At 36.7% G+C, this 19,891-nt stretch overlaps 2 protein-coding genes across 7 annotated transcripts in view; both read left to right on the forward strand.

The window, feature by feature from the left end:
- mtr (5-methyltetrahydrofolate-homocysteine methyltransferase) overlaps positions 1–1,874 on the forward strand; it is a gene marked incomplete at its 5' end in the record, with an annotated part of 34,222 nt that extends 32,348 nt beyond the window's left edge. Inside the window, 1 exon segment of the mRNA NM_198072.1 lies at positions 1,154–1,874. Within this exon segment, the coding sequence (NP_932338.1) occupies positions 1,154–1,240 (87 nt within the window). The 3' untranslated portion in view covers positions 1,241–1,874.
- A 2,663-nt stretch (positions 1,875–4,537) lies between these two features.
- The window catches only part of ryr2a (ryanodine receptor 2a (cardiac)), a 276,684-nt gene continuing 261,330 nt past the window's right edge, over positions 4,538–19,891 (forward strand). For all 6 annotated transcript variants that reach the window (XM_073918938.1, XM_073918939.1, XM_073918940.1 and 3 more), the window contains exon 1: positions 4,538–4,632. In XM_073918938.1, the coding sequence (XP_073775039.1) occupies positions 4,588–4,632 (45 nt within the window). In that variant the 5' untranslated portion in view covers positions 4,538–4,587. The remainder of the gene's footprint in view (positions 4,633–19,891) is intronic.

A 19,891-nucleotide genomic window follows, 5' to 3' on the forward strand; every position in this document is an offset into this window, starting at 1 on the left:
TGGGAGGGTGTGGGAGTGTCTATTTGGGCACGCGCGAGTTTCAGTCAAAATACACACACACACAGTAGAAAGCGATGGTGTTTAACCTACATGGACATCTGTAGTCAAATTATTTGCCAAATTATTAAATGGTGGACTTTAACTGCAGTTTGGCTCTTTCATTCAGGGAATTCATTCATGCCCCTCGCGACAAACGAGATATTTGATTCGAGGATCTGCTCTAAGCGTGTATTTTTCATGCAATGTTTGATACCGCACGGCGAATGAGAGAAAAAAAAACTCAGCATTTCCCGGAAACTTAGATGCACACGGCAGGTAGCGTCAGAAAGCCACGTGTGTTATTCCGGTCACAAAATGCAGTGCTTTAATTATTTGCAATAGTTAACTTAATTCGATACAAACAAACTGAATAAACAAAGAGCACTGGTCGCTCACTGACCAAATCTGTAGAGACAGGACAATCACCAGCAACTAGAGCCGCGTCTTTATCAAGAGGAGACTACAAGCGAATCCGGATCTCAGCGTTTGCAGATGAGAACAGCTCTCAGGTAAACAATAATCCTCCTTAGACACGTAAGTTGTTGTTGTCGAGCGTCGCGTACACTGTTAATCCACACGTGACTCCAGCTGAGCTCTCACAGAGAGAAAATGAAAACAAAACTTCACTGCAGCAAACTATAAAAGCAACACTTCACGCTTGTTTTGCCAACACAACGTGGCGTCTCTGTCGTCTAAACACTGAGACAGTAATGAATATTAATGAAGTTGCACAATAGAGCGCGCTGATTGGTTTGCACCAAGCTTTACTCATGCATTAATGCAGCACACTGTAAGACGTAATAAGACACACTCTGGCACAGACGTCCAGTCTGCACGCTGGAATACACGCTATTATGTCATGGCCGTGACGCAGATTCAAAAATTCGTTTCAAACCGGAAGTACCAATTTGCTTGAAATAACTCAAAAACAACCAATTTACACTTTTTAGTGAAATATAGGTGTCCTAATAGTGTTTATAGCAGTGTGGGACACATATACCACTGTCAACAGCTCAACACATGTGCTCTGGTGTTTCGTGACCCTTTAAAAGATGTGGATGTTATTTAAATTTACATTCATTTTGGGATCGTCCTCTATTTCTGTGTGCTTCAGGTGGAGGATTACGCTCTGAGGAAGCAGATGGAGGTGTGCGAGGTCGAGCGGTGGTTGGGTCCGATTTTGGGTTATGACACTGACTGATGCTGACCACTCAGATCCACATGACACCGCAGGGAAAACCTGTCATCAGTCTTGATAACACTGGATCACCAGCTATGATGGAGCTTCAGTCATCTCATGTTGATGCTTTTGGCTCATATTTAGTATTTTTATCTTAAAAGTGTTCAAAGACACCTTATTTTCTTTTTAATCTTTACACTACAGAGATGTTTTTAATTGTATCTCTATTTTTTAAAGGATGGCGATGAGCACTTATTTTTGTTTTTAGACATGTGGGTTTTATAAGTGGATATCCTTTGATTAGATTTCAAGAAAATATTAAGCCCAACAGAAGACTCTTATTATGACTTCTAGATTTGAAGTTGTATAAACTGACCTCAGAGGCAGCAGTAAGTTGTCAGTGATCACTGTCTGTGTCTTACTATTAGTTGCATATGCATATTCAAGGTCCATCAGAGGGAATCGTCTATGCCAGTATTAATATACAAGCACACATTTGAGTCTGTAATTGTTTCATTGGTCCAGGTTTTATTTCAGCATGTTAATTCCATGAGGTTAAAAGATATTAAATGTTTGTAATGTGTGAAAATGATTATTAAAAGATCTATATTTTTCAGATAATTCTGCACTAAATAAAAACTCTTTGGTATCATTATGAATGTGTAAATGTTTTGCAGTTTACAAACACACTTTACACACACACACACACACACACACACACACACACACGTATACATTAAAAGTCTTTAAAGCAAAAGCATTTTTATAAACGATAGCTGTGGCCCTCCAGGAATTGAGTTTGAGACAACTGATTTAAACATTATTGTCCCCTGTTTTGCCTGAAAGTGCTCATCTGTGGTGGTGTCCTCAGTATCTGTCGTGTTATTACTGTAACGTTACAGTAATCAGATGTTATTACAAAACAGTAATCACTGAAAGAGTGTAAACTGCTTATTAACGAAGGTATGTTCCATTCACAAGCCTTCACTTTGCATTTACGCTATTTCAAACTAGTTCACTACTGAAACATGTTTTTATCTTTTATGAGGTAATTCTTACCTCACTTTTTTATTACACAAAAAACAACATTTTTTTTTTAAAGATTGTACTCTATATTTGGATTATTTGGAGCTCTGCCCTATAACTTTAAAAGTAATATTATCTGCAAAATAAGCAATGTTTTTACCAATGTTTCCTTACAGTTTTATTTGGGGTAGTCCTGTTGTATTAAGAATTTGTAAAAATAATTCCCCCTGTTTTTCTCCCCTTATTTATACTTTTTCTCTGTCTTTTGAAGATTGCTGTCTTTATTATTGTGAAAATTCAATAATTATAAAAAAATATAGGCTATAAACAGTGCAGAGCTCTGTTTGAGAAAATTGATTTAAACATTGTCTCCTGTTTTGTCCAGCCTGATCTCACGAGAAAACGTATTCTACGTTTTGCCAGTTTAGTGGCTAATTCGTACGATAAATTGTACGATTTTAAAAAGGAGGCGTGGCACCAAACCCCACCCCTAAAGCCAGCCGTCATTGGGGGATGAGCAAATCGTACTAAATTGTACGAATTAGATCGCACGGATTTATACGAATTAGCCACTAAATCAAAAAGTTACGAATTGGCGTGAGATTGTGTTGGCTTTGTCTGAAAGTGCTCATTCGTGCTGGTTTCCTTATCAGTCGTGTTATTACTGTTACAGTAATCAGATGTCATTACCCAGCAAACATGCCAGTGTGGGCCCGCTGTGGGTAAGTGTGGGTTTACTGTGGGACAATGTGGGCAGGACAGTCCCACAGGAAAAACACATGTGGGGTAGCCCATGCAGGCCCCAAAAGTATTTTCCCCTTTGGGGCCCACATGGGTCAAAACAATATGGGTCAGCCCATGTGGAGACCAATGGATTTTGCCCTCCCAGCTGAAAAATGCAGCTTAAACCAGCCTAGGCTGGTTGGCTGGTTTTAGCTGGTTGACCAGGCTGGTTTTAGAGGGGTTTTGGCCATTTCCAGGCTGGTTTCCAGCCATTTCCAGCCTGGTCTTAGCTGGTCAGGCTGGAAAATGACCAGCCAAATCCAGCTAAAACCAGCTTGACCAGCCTGGTTTAAGCTGGATATAGCTGGTTTTGGCTGGACTCCCAGCTTGGCTAGGCTGGTCAAGCTGGTTTTAGCTGGTCATCTCCCAGCCTGACCAGCTAAAACCAGGCTGGAAATGGCTGGAAACCAGCCTGGAAGTGGCTAAAACCCCTCTAAAACCAGCCTGGTCGACCAGCTAAAACCAGCCAACCAGCCTAGGCTGGTTTAAGCTGCATTTTTCAGCAGGGCTTTGTTTGGGGCACCAATGTTGGTTTTCTGTGGGCAATCACACAGTGGGCTTGCCCACAGAAAAACCCATGTGGGCCCGATAGATCAGCCCAAGCTGGGCCAAATGGAGTTCGTCAAACTGCTCATTAACAAAGCCATGTTGCTCCATTCACAAGCCTTCATTTTATTGCATTTAATGCTATATTAGTATACACTCAGAAATAAAGGTACGCGAGCTGTCACTGGGGTGGTACCTTTAAAAAGTATTTGTACTTAAAGGGTCCATATTGGTATTAGTACGTAAAGACGTTAACTTTTTAAGTACCAATACCTTTGAGGTGTTAATGGACCTTTAAGGTACAAATCTATACCTTTTGATTTCTGAGAGTGTACTTAAACATGTTTTTATCATTTATAATGTAATTCTACCCAGTGTTATACTAAAAAACACACTTTTTTTTCAAAGTACTCTGGATTATTTGGAACTGTGCCTTATAACATTGAAAGGAAGATTGTATTATCTGGAAAATAAGCAATGTTTTTTACCCCTTTTTGATCTGTTTTATTTGGGGTATTCCTGTTTAATAAATAATTTGTAAAAATAATCCCCCTCTTTTTCTCCCCTTGTTGTTTAGATTTTTTCTTAATGTCTTTTGAAGATTTCTGTATTATTGTTAAAATTCAATGAAGATAGTATATATATATATATATATATATATATATATATATATATATATATATATATATATATATATATATATATATGTTAAACTATTATATACTATCCTGTTTTTATTATACTCATTTATTTCTTCATACTTTCACAGATTTCGGTGTGCTGCGCTGCTCGTGCGCGAGATCTTTAACGGTTTTTAACGGTCAGCAGAGGGCGCGTCGCCGCTGTCGCGCTCTCACCGCCGCTCATTTGCATAGCACCGCCCTTTGAGTATGTCAGCCGTCCAATAAGCGTGCGGCAGGAGACACCCGCTACACCCGCGCCGCATCAGAGCCGCCGCCGCCTGAGAGCTCCATCCGTCCGGCCAGAGTGAGAGGCTCCAACCCGCGCCGAACATGACGGACGGAGAAGCCGAAGACGAGATCCAGTTCCTGCGGACTGTGAGTACCGCGCTCTTTCTCTCTGTGTGTGTGCGTGTGCACGCGCGTGTGTGTATGTGTGTGTGCGCGCGCTCCGCAGTGGTGCTGATGCTGCGGGAGTCACCGGCGTCCGCTCGGATCTGAGATGTTGAACGTGGGTGTGAGGAAGCAGAGCCGCTTCATAAGCGCTTATAAACCGCGTATGTCACCTTTGCTCTTGATGAAGTCAACACTGCAGACTCTAACCGTGATGTCATGCTGCATTAAAGCCGCAGATTATTGAAACCAACGGCAAAAACCCCCGGTTATTGTTCAGTGAGGGAGATGTGCTGCATTAACAGACAGCCTGAATCACTGATGATACAGCACATCCTTCACCGCAGGCACAGTTTGGGAGCTAAGGAGGCTTGAATGATTGACTGATTGGATGTATATGGTGTTGATTATTGATGACAGGTGTTGATTGTGTGTTATTTATCTAAAGTTTCACTGGAAACACCAGCATTGATCTTGTCTGATATTGTTGTTACTGTGATGTCTGATATACGGAGTGCATCATGTTGCTTGTGATCAATACGGCGAGGTGCTATCGGCTGTGGCTTCTTTGCATTCATGAGTGTCGTCAGTGCAGATGTTTGCAGCATCAGTGTGACTGTGGTTTGTCTAGATTAGAGCCTCGTGCATCAGTTCTGGCCCCAATCGATTGCTTGATTGTTGATCCAGCAGGACAGAAACACTCTGATCGGCCTGATGAATAGATAGAAGTGTTTTCTTAGTGCACCACCATCGCTGTCAGTAAACACACCAGCAGAAAATCATTAGCCAGCATGTTGAAAATGCCATTGATTCACCCACCACCCCCCCTCCTCAACAGCTTAGTGCAGCGCAGGTTAGACGGGGCTGAGTGTGTCCAGCGTGTGTATGCATGTGTGTCAGGCTTTCCATGAACACACTTACATCACTGTAATGGCATTCACTGGACATGATGATGCATCTCTAAGAGGAGCTGGATCTCAGCAAAGCTGTCTGGCGGATATTCAGTATAATTTATCAGAAAGAGACAGGCTCAGAAAATTTTAAATTAAAGTTAAAATAACAACGAGTAAGACTAAAATGTTATAACAAGGTCCGACTGGGTCAGTTGGCGTTTCTGTGTGGAGTTTGCATGTTCTCCCCGTGTTGGTGTGGGTTTGCTCTGGGTGCTCCGGTTTCCCCCACAGTCTAAACACATGTGCTATAGGGGAATTGATGAACTTAATTGATTGTAGTGCATGAGTGTGTGTGGGTGTTTCCCAACTGGAAGGGCCACTGTGTAAAACATGTGCTGGATAAGTTGGCGGTTCATTACCCTGCGGAAACCCCTGATGAACAAATTGGAGTAAGCCGAATGAATGAATGAATATAAGTATACAAATATATATACAGTTGAAGTCAGAATTATTATTATCATCATTATTTTTTTATCCAATTGCTGTTGTACGGAGAGAAGATTTTTTCAACACATTTTTAATCATAATAGTTTTAATAACTCATTTCTAACTAGGTTAATTAGGTTAACTAGGCAGGTTAGGATAATTAGCCAAGTTATTGTATAACAGTGGTTTGTTCTGTAGACTATCAAGAAAAAATATAGTATAAAGGGGCTAATAATTTTGACCTTAAAAGGGTGTTTAAACAATTTAAAACTGCTTTTATTCTTGCCAAAATAAAACAAATAAGACTTTCTCCAGAAGATAAAATATTATCAGACATACTGTGAAAATTTCCTTGCTCTGTTAAACATAATTTGGTAATTATAAAAAATAAATAAAATCAAAGGGGGGTGAATAATCAGACTTCAAGTGTGTGTGTGTGTGTGTGTGTGTGTGCGCGCGTGCGTGCCTGTACCTCGAAGCAGTAGTGAATAATAAGTGGAACTTCAGTGTCATGAAGATTGTTTTTGTGTTTTATTATTATGTTTTTAAAATTAATTTTACTTTTTAAAAATAAACTATTTACTTCATTTTTTATGTATTTCCCAAGTGCTTATATACAAAACATGCATATTAAAAGCAAATAAAGGTCTACAATTATATAAAAATAAAACAACATGCTTTTTAAAACTAATTTTAAAATAAATCACTTGTTTTTATTTGTTAAATTAGTTTTTTTTTTTTGTTTGTTTATTTTTAACTATAAAAAATTGCTGGTAGTTTATTTTTGCTTCTGACAAAGTAAACAGGAAAATAATTTATTTTATTAATAATAATTTTTCTTCTTTGACAAATATATATCATAATTTTAATCATGAAGCATTTATATGCCTTGATAGTATGTTGCATTTAAAATAAAGTTTGGATTAAATTCCAATTGTGTTGAACATTTCTGCTTGAATAATTTCTTAAAGTGTTTATCACTTATTGCTTTGCAAAAATTAAAAAATCAAGCATAGAGCATTTATATTAACTGTATAAATGGAACAAGTGGTTAATATTGCAGTTCTCTTATTTTGTATAATTTTTTTTGTATAATTTAACTTTTTTAAATGCAAATATTTACTTTAACATTTATTTTATCTTTTTTTTACAATTAAATAAAAATGAAACATGTTTTTTAAAATATATTTAAAAATAAATAGCTTTTTTCTTTGCTTATTTTTAGTTACCAGAAATTGTTGGTAGTTATTTGCTCATGTTATATTTGCTCATGACCAAAAAAAACAAAAAACAAAAAAACCAAACCAAAATGGAAAAAAAAAACAACAAAAAAAACAGGAACATTTATTTAATACATTTTTAATAACCATTTTTCTTCTATGACAAATATTTATAGTAATTTTAATCATAAAGCATAATATACCTTGATAGTATACTTTATTTAAAATTAAATTTGGATTAAATTTCAATTATGTTGAATATTTCTGCTTGAAAAAAATCTTAAAGTGTTTATCACTTATTGCTTTGATTCTAAAATTAAAAAATCTAACAGAGCGTAATTATTAACTGTATGAATAGAACAAGTGGTTAATATTGCAGTGCTCTTATTTTGTATAATTTGTTTTGTATAGTTTAACTTTTTTCAAATGCAAATAATTACTTTATACATTTATTTGATCTTTTTTTTTAGAATTAAATAAAAATGTAACAACATGGTTTTTAAAATAGATTTAAAAATAAATCACGTTTTTTTTAATTACTAGAAATTGTTGGTAGTAAATTTTTGCTCATGACCAAAAAAATAAATAAATAAATAAAAACCAGGAACATTTATTTAATACATTTTAATAACCATTTTTCTTCTATGACATAAATTTAAATTAATTTTGTTCATTAAGCATTTATATGCCTTGATAGTATATTTTATTTCAAATAAAATGTTTATTTAAATTCAATTATGTTAAACATTTCTGCTTGAATAATTTCTTAAAGAGTTTTTTACTTTTTGCTTTGATGCATAAATTAAAATATCAGACATAGAGCGTTTATATTAACTGTATGAATGGAACAAGTGGTTAATATTGCAGTGCTCTTATTTTGTATGATATTTTGCAGTGAATCGTGAGCTGCACATGTTTACATGCCATGTCTCGGCGCTGTGATGTAATCTTACAGACTGGAGTCTTGCAGTGTAACCTGGGAAAGAGATTTTGTAACGGCAGCGAGAGCATCAAACTCTCTCTCTCTCTGCACACAACATTAATATTTAATAAGATTCTGCTGTTACATAATGGAGAGGCAAGATAAATGAGCAGAGGAGTGCGCGGATCTGTCTGTCTGTCTCTCTCCTCTCCTGTCGAGCTCAGAGTTGCAGTGTGACCTGAAAACAAACTGTCATGTCATCGGCAGACAACCTCACCGGCCACGTGGAGTTCAGGCGCTCTGATTGGACGCCACATCAGCCAATAGCAGCCGCCTCATCTTTGCATGATTTCAGGATTGTTGCATGTTAATATAAGGATTGTCGGGCATCACACGTCACTTACAAGCTGCTTTACTGAAGATATTGTCTTGTTTTAAAAACATATGTCAAAAAAAAGTCAGTTTTGCCCTAAGACAAGCTAAATAATCTGTCAATGGGGTAAGCAAAATGATGGAGTTTTTCCTTTTGATCCAAGACCCCAAGGGGGTCTTGGATCAAAAGGAAAAACTCCATCATTTTGCTTACCCCATTGGCAGATTATTTAGCTTATCCTAAGGAAAAACATCCCTACATTCTGAATATTCTGTGATGTCATGACATTTCCTCAGCTGTGATTGGTCCATTGCAGGTGATCACATGACTGCAATCGTGCTTATTAATATGTTTCATAAACTTGGTTCAGACTTCCTGAAGTTCTGAATGCTCTGATGTGTGAAATATCCAATGTGTGTGAAAGTGTGTGTGTGTGTGTGTGAGTGTTCAATAGAGTCACTGCAGGTCTGTCTGATTTACTGTGTAATTAAGAGAGCGAGACACAGCGAAAGAGAGAGAGAGACGGGAAGGGTTTCTCGCTCTGCTGTCACTGTGATGAAGCACTGGTGTACCACTGTGTGTGTGTGTGTCTCGGCCGTATTTGCTGCTGCTTTGAGATCAGTGGGATCTTGACACGGTTTCCCCGAACTTAAATTCCAGAATGGATGAATTGCTGATTATTAATTAGTAATAAAGATGACAGTAATTTTTAAACTAAAGATGAAACTGAACATTCAAAGCTACACTGTTAACCCTTAATGTAGATTATGCAGTAAATAACTGTAAAATAGCCAGTGTTTAGCTGTAATGAAAAGAAACAGTATTTTACTGTAAAAGGAGCAGGATTTGTATGAAATTCTGTAGTGCAAAGAATAAATTACAGTAATTTACTCTATGTACCATTACAGATATTTACTGTGATAATAAATGGTAAATTACTGTTCAACCATTACTGCCCCATCTACTCTAATGCTTTATGTTGCTATTTTATATTTATTTTATCTCTGTGTTTTCTTTGGTTCCTTTTATGTTTTTAACATTGAGTATCAGGAGTCAACCAATGCCACAGAGCTTATTAAAAGGTAAGTGTAAGATATGGACGAAATGCATTTAAAGGCAAAAATATTCACACAGAGCAAAGAAATTGTCACAATAATTTTTATAACTTTGTTTACTTTTTCTATAATTAATCTAATTTAATTGCCTAGTTTGGCCTATAGTTAAGATTTTAAATCGCACTTTCAACTGAATATTAGTATTTTGCTAAATAACTAGTAAAAATGTGTTATTTAAAAAAAATATATATCTTAAACAACACGCACATACATTTTTGCAGAGACTCAATGAATTTGCCTGTAAAACTGGCAAGTAAAAGTGCCATTAACAGTTTAAAGGCTTTCCAAAATAAATGTATAAATCATGATATTTGTTGTGTTTTTTATTATTACTACAGGTTTGGAACAACATGAGAATTAGATTATTTATTTATTTATTTTTTTTCTACGGATGAAGTTTATATTAAAGTATATTTTTATTGTTTTTATTAAACAATATGTGCATAACTGTGATAAATGTAGGCAGTTGCTTTGAAAATATGCTATGTACCAGGGGTGTCAAACTCCTGGAAGGCCACAGCCTAGTAGAATTTAGTTCCAGCCCTGCTTCAACACACTACCTTTACATTTAGTTTGATCAGGTGTGTTTAATTAGAGCCAGGTGTTTGATTTGTTTACTGCTGAGTGTGCTCTATTCTCTGTCCATCAATTCAGATGTAGAGTCTGATATGTTTTAGGCTTTAAATAAGAATCTAAAATGAGTAAGTAAAATGTGTTCAAATGTTTTTGAGGGTTTATAAAATAAGGCTGTGTTTTAAGTTATATTGTTGTTATCTTGAACTGTGTACTTGAAAGCTACTTTTTTAGCTAGTTAGCCTCTCCTCATATAACTTCTTACATTACTTTTGTTTAAGTATATGTATTGGATATTGCATACTGCCATAATGTACAGATGCTAACAGTTGTGTGTATCTTTCTGGCAACTAAGCCAAAATTAAATTCCATCATCTCAGTAAGGTAACATGTGCACATCATCACAGGGAATCACAAAAACATGATACACATAGCCATCCACACTCAAAAGCTCCACTGTCCGGTCCCAGGTTGTGAGTTTGTTGCTGAGTATTTTTCAGAGCTGTGTTTCCATCTATGAATTTATATTTGAAACAATAAAAAAGTTTGTTGTCATGAGATAATTATAACAATAAAAGATTGGATCCTTTGGTTTTTCGGTGTTGCCAACTTTATTTTTGTTTTCTATAATTATTTTAAACTTTTTGAGATTTGACAGAGCTTTTAATTATTACAAACTTTAAAATTTAAAATAATTATTTTGTGTTTTTTGCTGTTCAGTTTTTATTTTTTTATTTTTATTTTTGCATGGTCCGCATTGAGGAGAGAGTAACACATTTTACTGCAGCACTTTGTGTGTGTGTGTTTATTGGATATGTGATTGTGATAAATGTTAGCAGTTGCTTTAAAAGTATGCTATATATCAGGGGTGCTTAATCCTGTTCCTGGAGATCTACCTTCCTGCAGATTTCAGTTGCTATCCATATCAAACACACCTAAACCAATGAATTAGGACCTGAACACCACGTGATAATTACAGGCAGGTGTGTTTGATATGGGTAGCAACTGAAATCTGCGGGAACGTAGATCTCCAGGAACAGGATTAAGCACCCCTGCCATATACCATGGGGGTCAAACTCCAAGTTACTGGAGAACTGCAGGGCAGCAGAGTTTAGTACCCACCCTGCTTCAACATTACCTGTAGATTTCTAACGAGCCTTAATTAGTTTTATCAGGTGTGTTTAATTAGAGTTACAGCTTAAAGTCCCGGTCACACTGAACTTTTCTCCTTATAGACTTCCATTCATACGCATGTGAATGCTGCAGACCTGGAATGCATGCTCATGCGACAAATTTTACAGTTTGCAGCATTGGAAAGTTCAAGCTTGGAGAACTCTGAACTGCGAAATCACATCATGTGATTGCTTGAGACAAATCAAAGATCAAACCATGACCTCTCTGAACAAAAATTATGGACCAGTTGCTTGCTTTTTCAATCTCTAAATATTTTGTTTAATCCCACTCCTTTTCGCAGAGCCATGTGACAGAATTTTGCATGCTTAAACGTTAGTTTGACTGCAGCCTTGCTGTGCAGACCTGTGGCTCTCAGTAATATGTAAGATGATATTTATGTCTGCTGATTTCTTAATTTTGTTATACATTTTCTGTTTTATATTTGTTTGCTGCCAAAACAATAAAATAAATTTGTCAGAATTTACAACTTAATTAATTTAAAGAATTAATAACAGGTAAGAATACTAATTAATTTTAGTAACACCTTGACATACTATTGTGTATGCAGTTTAATGCTGTGAGTTGTAACACTACAGTACAGTAACTGTACACAGTTTCCAGTTAGTTACCACTACTGCTCTATTACAGTAATTAACTGGCAACACTGTTGCCAGCTACTCACTGCAATGGTACGGTTACAGTAAACAACTGGCAACACTGTTGCCAGCCACTCACTGTAATGGTTCAGTTTCAGTAATTAACTGGCAACACTGTTGCCAGTTACTTACTGTAACCAAACTTTTACAGTGAGTAGCTGGCAACAGTGTTGCCAGTGTTCTACTGTAAAAAAAGCCTGGTAAGGTCTAACAGTGTATATTTTGAATATAAATAAATACTATTTCAAAAATGATTATTCAAAGGGTGGCTCAGTGGTTAGCACTGTGGCCTCGCAGCAGGAAGGTCACTGGTTCAAGTCCCAGCTTTGCCAGTTGGCATTTCTATGTGGAGTTTGCATGTTCTCCACGTGTTCGCATGGGTTTCCTCCGGGTGTTCCGGTGTCCCCCACAATCCAAAGACATGCGTATGTAGTGAATCATAAAGCATAATATACCTTGATAGTATACTGTGTTTAAAATAAAATTTGGATTAAATTTCAATTATGTTGAATATTTCTGCTTGAAAAAAATCTTAAAGTGTTTATCACTTATTGCTTTGATTCAAAAATTAAAAAATCTAACAGAGCGTAATTATTAACTGTATGAATAGAACAAGTGGTTAATATTGCAGTGCTCTTATTTTGTATAATTTGTTTTGTATAGTTTAACTTTTTTCAAATGCAAATAATTACTTTGTACATTTATTTGATCTTTTTTTAGAATTAAATAAAAATGTAACAACATGGTTGTTAAAATAGATTTAAAAATAAATCACGTTTTTTTTTTTAATTACTAGAAATTGTTGGTAGTAAATTTTTGCTCATGACCAAAAAAATAAATAAATAAATAAAAACCAGGAACATTTATTTAATACATTTTAATAACCATTTTTAATTTCTATGTGGAGTTTGCATGTTCTCCACGTGTTCGCATGGGTTTCCTCCGGGTGTTCCGGTGTCCCCCACAATCCAAAGACATGCGTATGTAGTGTGAGTGTGTGAGTGTATGAGGGTGACAGGCCGGCAGGAATGTGTAAAACAGTCGTTATCATATGGACAAGTCTAAATGGAGGACTTGTTAAAAAGAGCCGACCCTGCAACCACACGGGACTAAGGCCAAAGCAGAAGAAAAGTTATTCAAGTCATCTGAAAATGGATTCATATCGCAATTCATATTGCAGAAAAACTAAATATCGCAATTTTCCCAATATCTTGCAGCCCTAAATAAAAGTCTGTGGGGTTTAATCTGCAGCTTTAGTCCAGTGTGTTGAGCAGTGCTGCAGACGTGTGTTCTCCGCTCTCTGCATTGATGTGCTCGTTTGCCCCATAAGACTCTCCACTGCTCAATTGGCTCTTGACTTTAATGAATGGCAGCTTCTGCTGTGCTGTCACTGTCGCAATTAACATCACATGCGACTCTGAGTATGTGTGTGTGTGTGTGTGTGTGTGTGTGTGAGAGACTAAGCAGGTGGTGGTGAATGATAAATGAGTATTGTTGCATGTACTTGTAGGGTTATTATAGTAGAGAGTATTGCGCACACACACACAGACATCTGCAGCGAGTTTCAGATCTGCTGTAATTCAAGCGTCATCAGAGAGTCAGCTGCTGTGTGTGTGTTTGTGTGTGTGTGCGTGTGAAATCATCTCCTGTCTTTTTCATTATAGGAGTAAAACATCCGACTGGAAGTATTGCATTGTGGGTAAACTTGTGGATGGTTGTGATGTTATGCAATATTTTATTTTGCCACAACTGTTAAGTCAGAAGTTGTTGTGTTTATTAAATTGAATAGAATTATGATCGGTTCATATAATATTTGAATATTGAATATCACTAATGTAAATAAAAGCGCTGATTCGCGTATTTGGGCAGCACTGTGGCGCAGTGGGTAGCACAATCGCCTCACAGCAAGAATGATGCTTGTTCGAGCCTCGGCTGGGTCAGTTGGCGTTTCTGTGTGGAGTTTGCATGTTCTCCCCGTGTTGGCGTGGGTTTCCTCCGGGTGCTTCGGTTTCCTCGACAGTCCAAAAACATGCGGTACAGGTGAATTGGGTAGGCTAAACTATCCATAGAGTATAAGTATGTGAATTAGTGTGTATGGATGTTTCCCAGTGATGGGTTGCAGCTGGAAGGGCATCCTCTGCGTAAAAAATAGGCTGAATAAGTTGGTGGTTCATTCTGCTGTGGCGACCCCAGATTAATAAAGGGACTAAGCTGAAAATAAAATGAATGAATGAATGAATGATTTGAATGTGCATTAAATGTACATAAATGCATGCACAGTCATCCAATCATCATTCAGAATTAGGAAAAGCACTGATAACAACCTCAAAATATCTGATTTTGCATAACGAATGTGCAATATTCAGTGTTTTCCACTTAGCAGTTCGTAAGATGGCTTTCCAATCCATTTGAGCATCAGTCTAATTATTAATAGATAATTAGGTTGCATGTTGATGACCTCTGACGTTCAGCTTTCCGTCTGTACAGTACGTCCAGCTGTTCGTCTCTGGATGGACTTCAGGAGCAGAGGTGTGTTTGTTTACATGTTGTTTTCTAATTCCTTCAGGAATCATCAGGCCACACATGAAGGTTTGAGAATTAGAGCTGCGTTCGTGCCATGTTTATTTAGGCTCCTGTGTTGTCCATACTCAGTGGCGCAAAAAGGGGGTATGCAGTATATGCGGCGCATAGGGGCGCCACACATGGGGGGCGCCATTGTGCCAAAACTATTTTTAAAATGATCCATATTACAAGTTTCAAATATATATATTTTTTTGTTAAAAATGTTTATTTAGCATTTTATACGCGTATAATATTGTATTTTATTAAATAAAAAAAAATCATTCCACCCCTCCCCCCATTTTTCATACCATATACGTATTTTTATGAATTTATTATGTATCATATTGATTCATCAAGCCTTTTGGTAACTTCTTAGCTCAAAACTATTTTAATTTTAGCTACAAACAAAGTTATAACATTTCAATTAAATAGAACATTTCACACAGTTTGTTTCTGTTTTTTTTTTTACACTAAACATTTGACAGTCTTTTTTATTTCACTTTTAGCAGTTTCAGTCAATTGTTCTTGCAAAGACAGACCTTACACATCTCACAGTATGCATGTGAGAAGTAATTGCAATGTTCTTTTGCCCATTAGGACACTCATGTCTATCATTTTGTTTTGACAAATGTAGTACAAAAAGTCCAAAAGCAAGGCTAGTCAAGGTGCTATAATCATTTAGTGAGGGAAATTTAAATTGAGAAGAAATTTGGGGTGGTATGAGATGCATTTCTTTGCGACTTAACATGCTTAATGTAATTATACCTTTTACTACTTCAAAAAATACAGTTTCACAATTCTGAACACAACTGAAATAGTATGAAGCATATTGATATCTTTATGAAAAAATATCTTTAATTTATTGATGGAAATCTTTTCCACATTTTATCACTTGCCTGTTTTAAAATATAGTTGGATTGAAGGGGGGCGCGCAAAAGTTGAAGCCGCATACCCATCAGTAAATGTGCAGTTGCGCCCCTGTCCATACTGATCTGTGCGAGTTTGGTTTCAGAGCTGATCATACAGACATTAAAGCCCAATGCAGCCCACGTGGGAACACTAGGTTGCTGTTGGATGTGGTGTTAGAGGGGCCAGCAGGGGGCGCTCAACCTGTGGTCTGTGTGAGTCCTAATGCCCCAGTATAGTGAAGGGGATGCTATATTGTCAGTGAACGCCATCTTTTGGATGAGACGTTAAATCAAGGTCCTGACTTTCTGTGGTCATTAAAAATCCCATGGCACTTCTGGTAAAGAGTAGGGGTGTAACCCTGGTGTCCTGGCCAAATTCCCTCCATCTGCCTTTACCCATCATGGCCTACCAATCATCCCCATCCACTGAATTGGCTCTATCACTGTCTCTCCACTCCACCTATAGCTGGTGTGTGGTAAAGCACTGGCATAGTTGTCCTGTGGCTGCCGTTGCATCATGCAAGTAAATGCTGCACACTGGTGGTGGAGTGGAGAGACCCTCCTCTCATGATTGTGAAGCGCTTTGGTTGTATTTTCATACACATTAAATGCACTATATAAATACACATTACTTACCTACTACTAACTTATAGGGACAGTTCACTCAAAAATGAAAATGTACTCACTATTTACTCACAAAGCTGAAAACCTGTAACCATTGACTCAATAGTATTAAAAACACGCTATGGAAGTCAATGGTTACAGGTGTCCAAACATTCTTCAAAACATCTTTTGTGTTAACAGAAGAATCTCATAAAGGTTTGGAATTAGTAAAGGGTTAGTAAATGATTTATTATCATTATTTATTTCAAAATATATTGATAACACCCCCCCCAACCCCCCCGAAATGGTTTAGTCCGCCCATAGACGGCGGCAAACAAGTAATGCAGTGAGTCTAAAGCCTCATCATCAGGAAAAAGAAAGGAGGCAGATTGAGGGGAAGCAGCTGATGACTGCTTTCTTTTCAAAAGGTGAACTGAGTTTGCTTGTTATGAAACTACATCTAATTAAGGTTAACATAGTCAACTCCAGACAGCTGCTGCTAATGCAGGGCTCGAAATTGCGACCATTTGGGTCGCATACAGTATAATGCTGATTTGTGTACAGTCATTACTAGGGAAAGCGTAATATTTCAGCGCTCCTAAAGCGCCCCCTTGTGACACAGAATTAATTTTTATTTTCAATACATTTTTTTCAGCTGTTTATGGTCAAATTATTGCAATTATCGATCCATGTGTAAATGTGAAAGAAGTTAATGTGCCTTTTAAAATTCTAAACAATTAAGTAATACTAATATAAGAAATTATATACTTGATTTATCCCTTTTAATTGTATAAAGGTTGAAATGCCATTGTATTAGATATTTTGTGTCTGTATACGTCTGCAAGATGTCTGTTAAAGATCTCTTGATCTGGAAAGCACCTGCTGTATACAAACGTCTGGCAGACGTCTGTATGATGTCAGTTTTACACACATTCTGAATCGCAAACATCTTAAAGATGTCTAATAGAAGTCTATTTCAGATCTGATTGGAAACGTCTTGTAGATGTCTTGCAGATGTGAATGCAGACGTCAAATAGACATCTCCGAGATGTTAGTGTGCTAATCAAAATCGTCCATTAAGAATCATGATCGGCGTATAACTAAAAAGAAAATGGGTGCTCCTAATTTTTTTGGGATGCTCCTAACTTTTTAAAGTTGGGAGCACCAGTGCTACCAAGTAAAAAAGTTAATTTCGAGCCCTGTAATGTATGTATGCAGTGGCGCAAAAAGGGGGTATGCAGTATATGCGGCGCATAGGGGCGCCACACATGGGGGGCGCCATTGTGCCAAAACTATTTTTAAAATTATCCATATTAAAAGTTTCAAATATATATATTTTTTTGTTAAAAATGTTTATTTAGCATTTTATACGCGTATAATATTGTATTTTATTAAATAAAAAAATTCATTCCACCCCTCCCCCCATTTTTCATACCATATACGTATTTTTATGAATTTATTATGTATCATATTGATTCATCAAGCCTTTTGGTAACTTCTTAGCTCAAAACTATTTTAATTTTAGCTACAAACAAAGTTATAACATTTCAATTAAATAGAATATTTCACACAGTTTGTTTCTGTTTTTTTTTTTTTTTACACTAAACATTTGACAGTCTTTTTTATTTCACTTTTAGCAGTTTCAGTCAATTGTTCTTGCAAAGACAGACCTTACACATCTCACAGTATGCATGTGAGAAGTAATTGCAATGTTCTTTTGCCCATTAGGACTCCCATGACTATCATTTTGTTTTGACAAATGTAGTACAAAAAGTCCAAAAGCAAGGCTAGTCAAGGTGCTATAATCATTTAGTGAGGGAAATTTAAATTGAGAAGAAATTTGGGGTGGTATGAGATGCATTTCTTTGCGACTTAACATGCTTAATGTAATTATACCTTTTACTACTTCAAAAAATACAGTTTCACAATTCTGAACACAACTGAAATAGTATGAAGCATATTGATATCTTTATGAAAAAATATCTTTAATTTATTGATGGAAATCTTTTCCACATTTTATCACTTGCCTGTTTTAAAATATAGTTGGATTGAAGGGGGGCGCGCAAAAGTTGAAGCCGCATACCCATCAGTAAATGTGCAGTTGCGCCCCTGTATGTATGCTAATGTTAAATCTTTAGCTTAGTTTGTCAACCAGGCTGCTTGTTGCTGTAAGTAAATTATGGGCCAGGCCAGCTAACGTCAGGTTGCCAACATTAACCAGTTTCAGAAACAACCAGTGGTTCCGACACACCAGCAGAAGCAGCACTCAATGGTGGTGAATGAAAGAACCAGTCATTATTATAATCTGATTTGATTATAGATTAAAACAATATCTGTGCATGTTTATATTCAAATAATTAAAAAAATGTGTAGGGGGCCCACTGACATTGAGAGGGTACAGGGCCCAGAATTTGGTGCTACACCCTGATTATTTCAGACAGTGTAAATGCAGCTGTTGTCTCAAACCATTTTAAAATAACACACATTTTCCCTGTACATAATCCATATTTTCCCTGTTAGAAACCACTGTTGTATAAAGTGTACTTCTGTATATGCTGTAACCACAACAGAAACGAGAGCACACGTGTGCAGTGCAGCATCTCTCGCAGTGTGTGTGTATGAGAGGGTTTGTTGGTGCGTTATTTTCACCTGGACTATGTGTGTGTGTTTACACTAACTCTCTGTGTGTGTTTATCTTTGAAGTGAACAGTCCTTTGACTGTGACCTTTCCACTGTGAATAAACCAGTGATATGAGCTGATATTCAGAGCACCACTCGCTCTGACCTTTTCAGACAGGAAGTAAAAAACAGGCACTCCGAGCACTAAACAGTTTGATTGACATCTACTGATCTTCTGGCACTTGTGCTTAAAATCACATGTCGAATTATTTCCTTCTCCAAAAGCAGATGTTGTTTAGCCTAGAGTCCGCGCCGACCCGTTGGAGTTTGGCAGTGAGTGAGATGTATTGATGAAAATGACTGGGGTGGTTATTAACGAGAGGCCGTTAGCCGTTTGTCTTTCCTGCGGCGGTGTTTGTTAAACGCTTCGTCCATCATCATTCACGCGGCTCAGACATAATGATGCGCGGTGACACCGTTAGTGGCCTCATTTGTAAAGCACTCCATCAGTCGACACCAGTATCAGCTCTTATATGCAGATGAAGGCATCAGCGTTGACCAATCAGCAGCAGACGTTCAGTATTGTTACACTTTAAAAAAATACTTGCCGTCTTAATTTTTTTTGTTGAATCAAATGAACATTTCTAGTCAACTTGCATCAACCGAACTGACTAAAAATGTTGTTAAACTTTCATTCAATCATTATGTTGGCTTGAGAAAGCCATCATACTGTTATACTACTCTGTCCTTGAAAACAAACGTATCTCCTCCTAGGCCGTTCATGCCACAAGGCCCAAATGTGGTCAAAATGTGCCTTCTACATTCAAGATTGTTGCTATATCTCCTCATGCCTATAAGACTTATCGTTTTTTTAATAAAAAATTTTTAAATATTAAATTTTTATAATCCGGGCATATAAAAAATTATACAAGTTTCAAATTTTCCAAAAGCTGTATTTAGATGCGTTAGATTTTGTTGCTATATCTTTAAGGTTTATCAGACTTATAGTTTTCCAATAAATAATTTTTAAGCATTATTTTTCTTAAAATATGGCAAGCCATTTTTGACTTAAACTCCATATTTTTACTGATATGGCAAGCCATTTTTGCATGTATCACTTTCACACTTATTAAGCATTGTA

This window comes from Danio rerio, chromosome 12, assembly GCF_049306965.1.
Source record: "Danio rerio strain Tuebingen ecotype United States chromosome 12, GRCz12tu, whole genome shotgun sequence".
Classification (NCBI taxonomy): domain Eukaryota; kingdom Metazoa; phylum Chordata; class Actinopteri; order Cypriniformes; family Danionidae; genus Danio; species Danio rerio.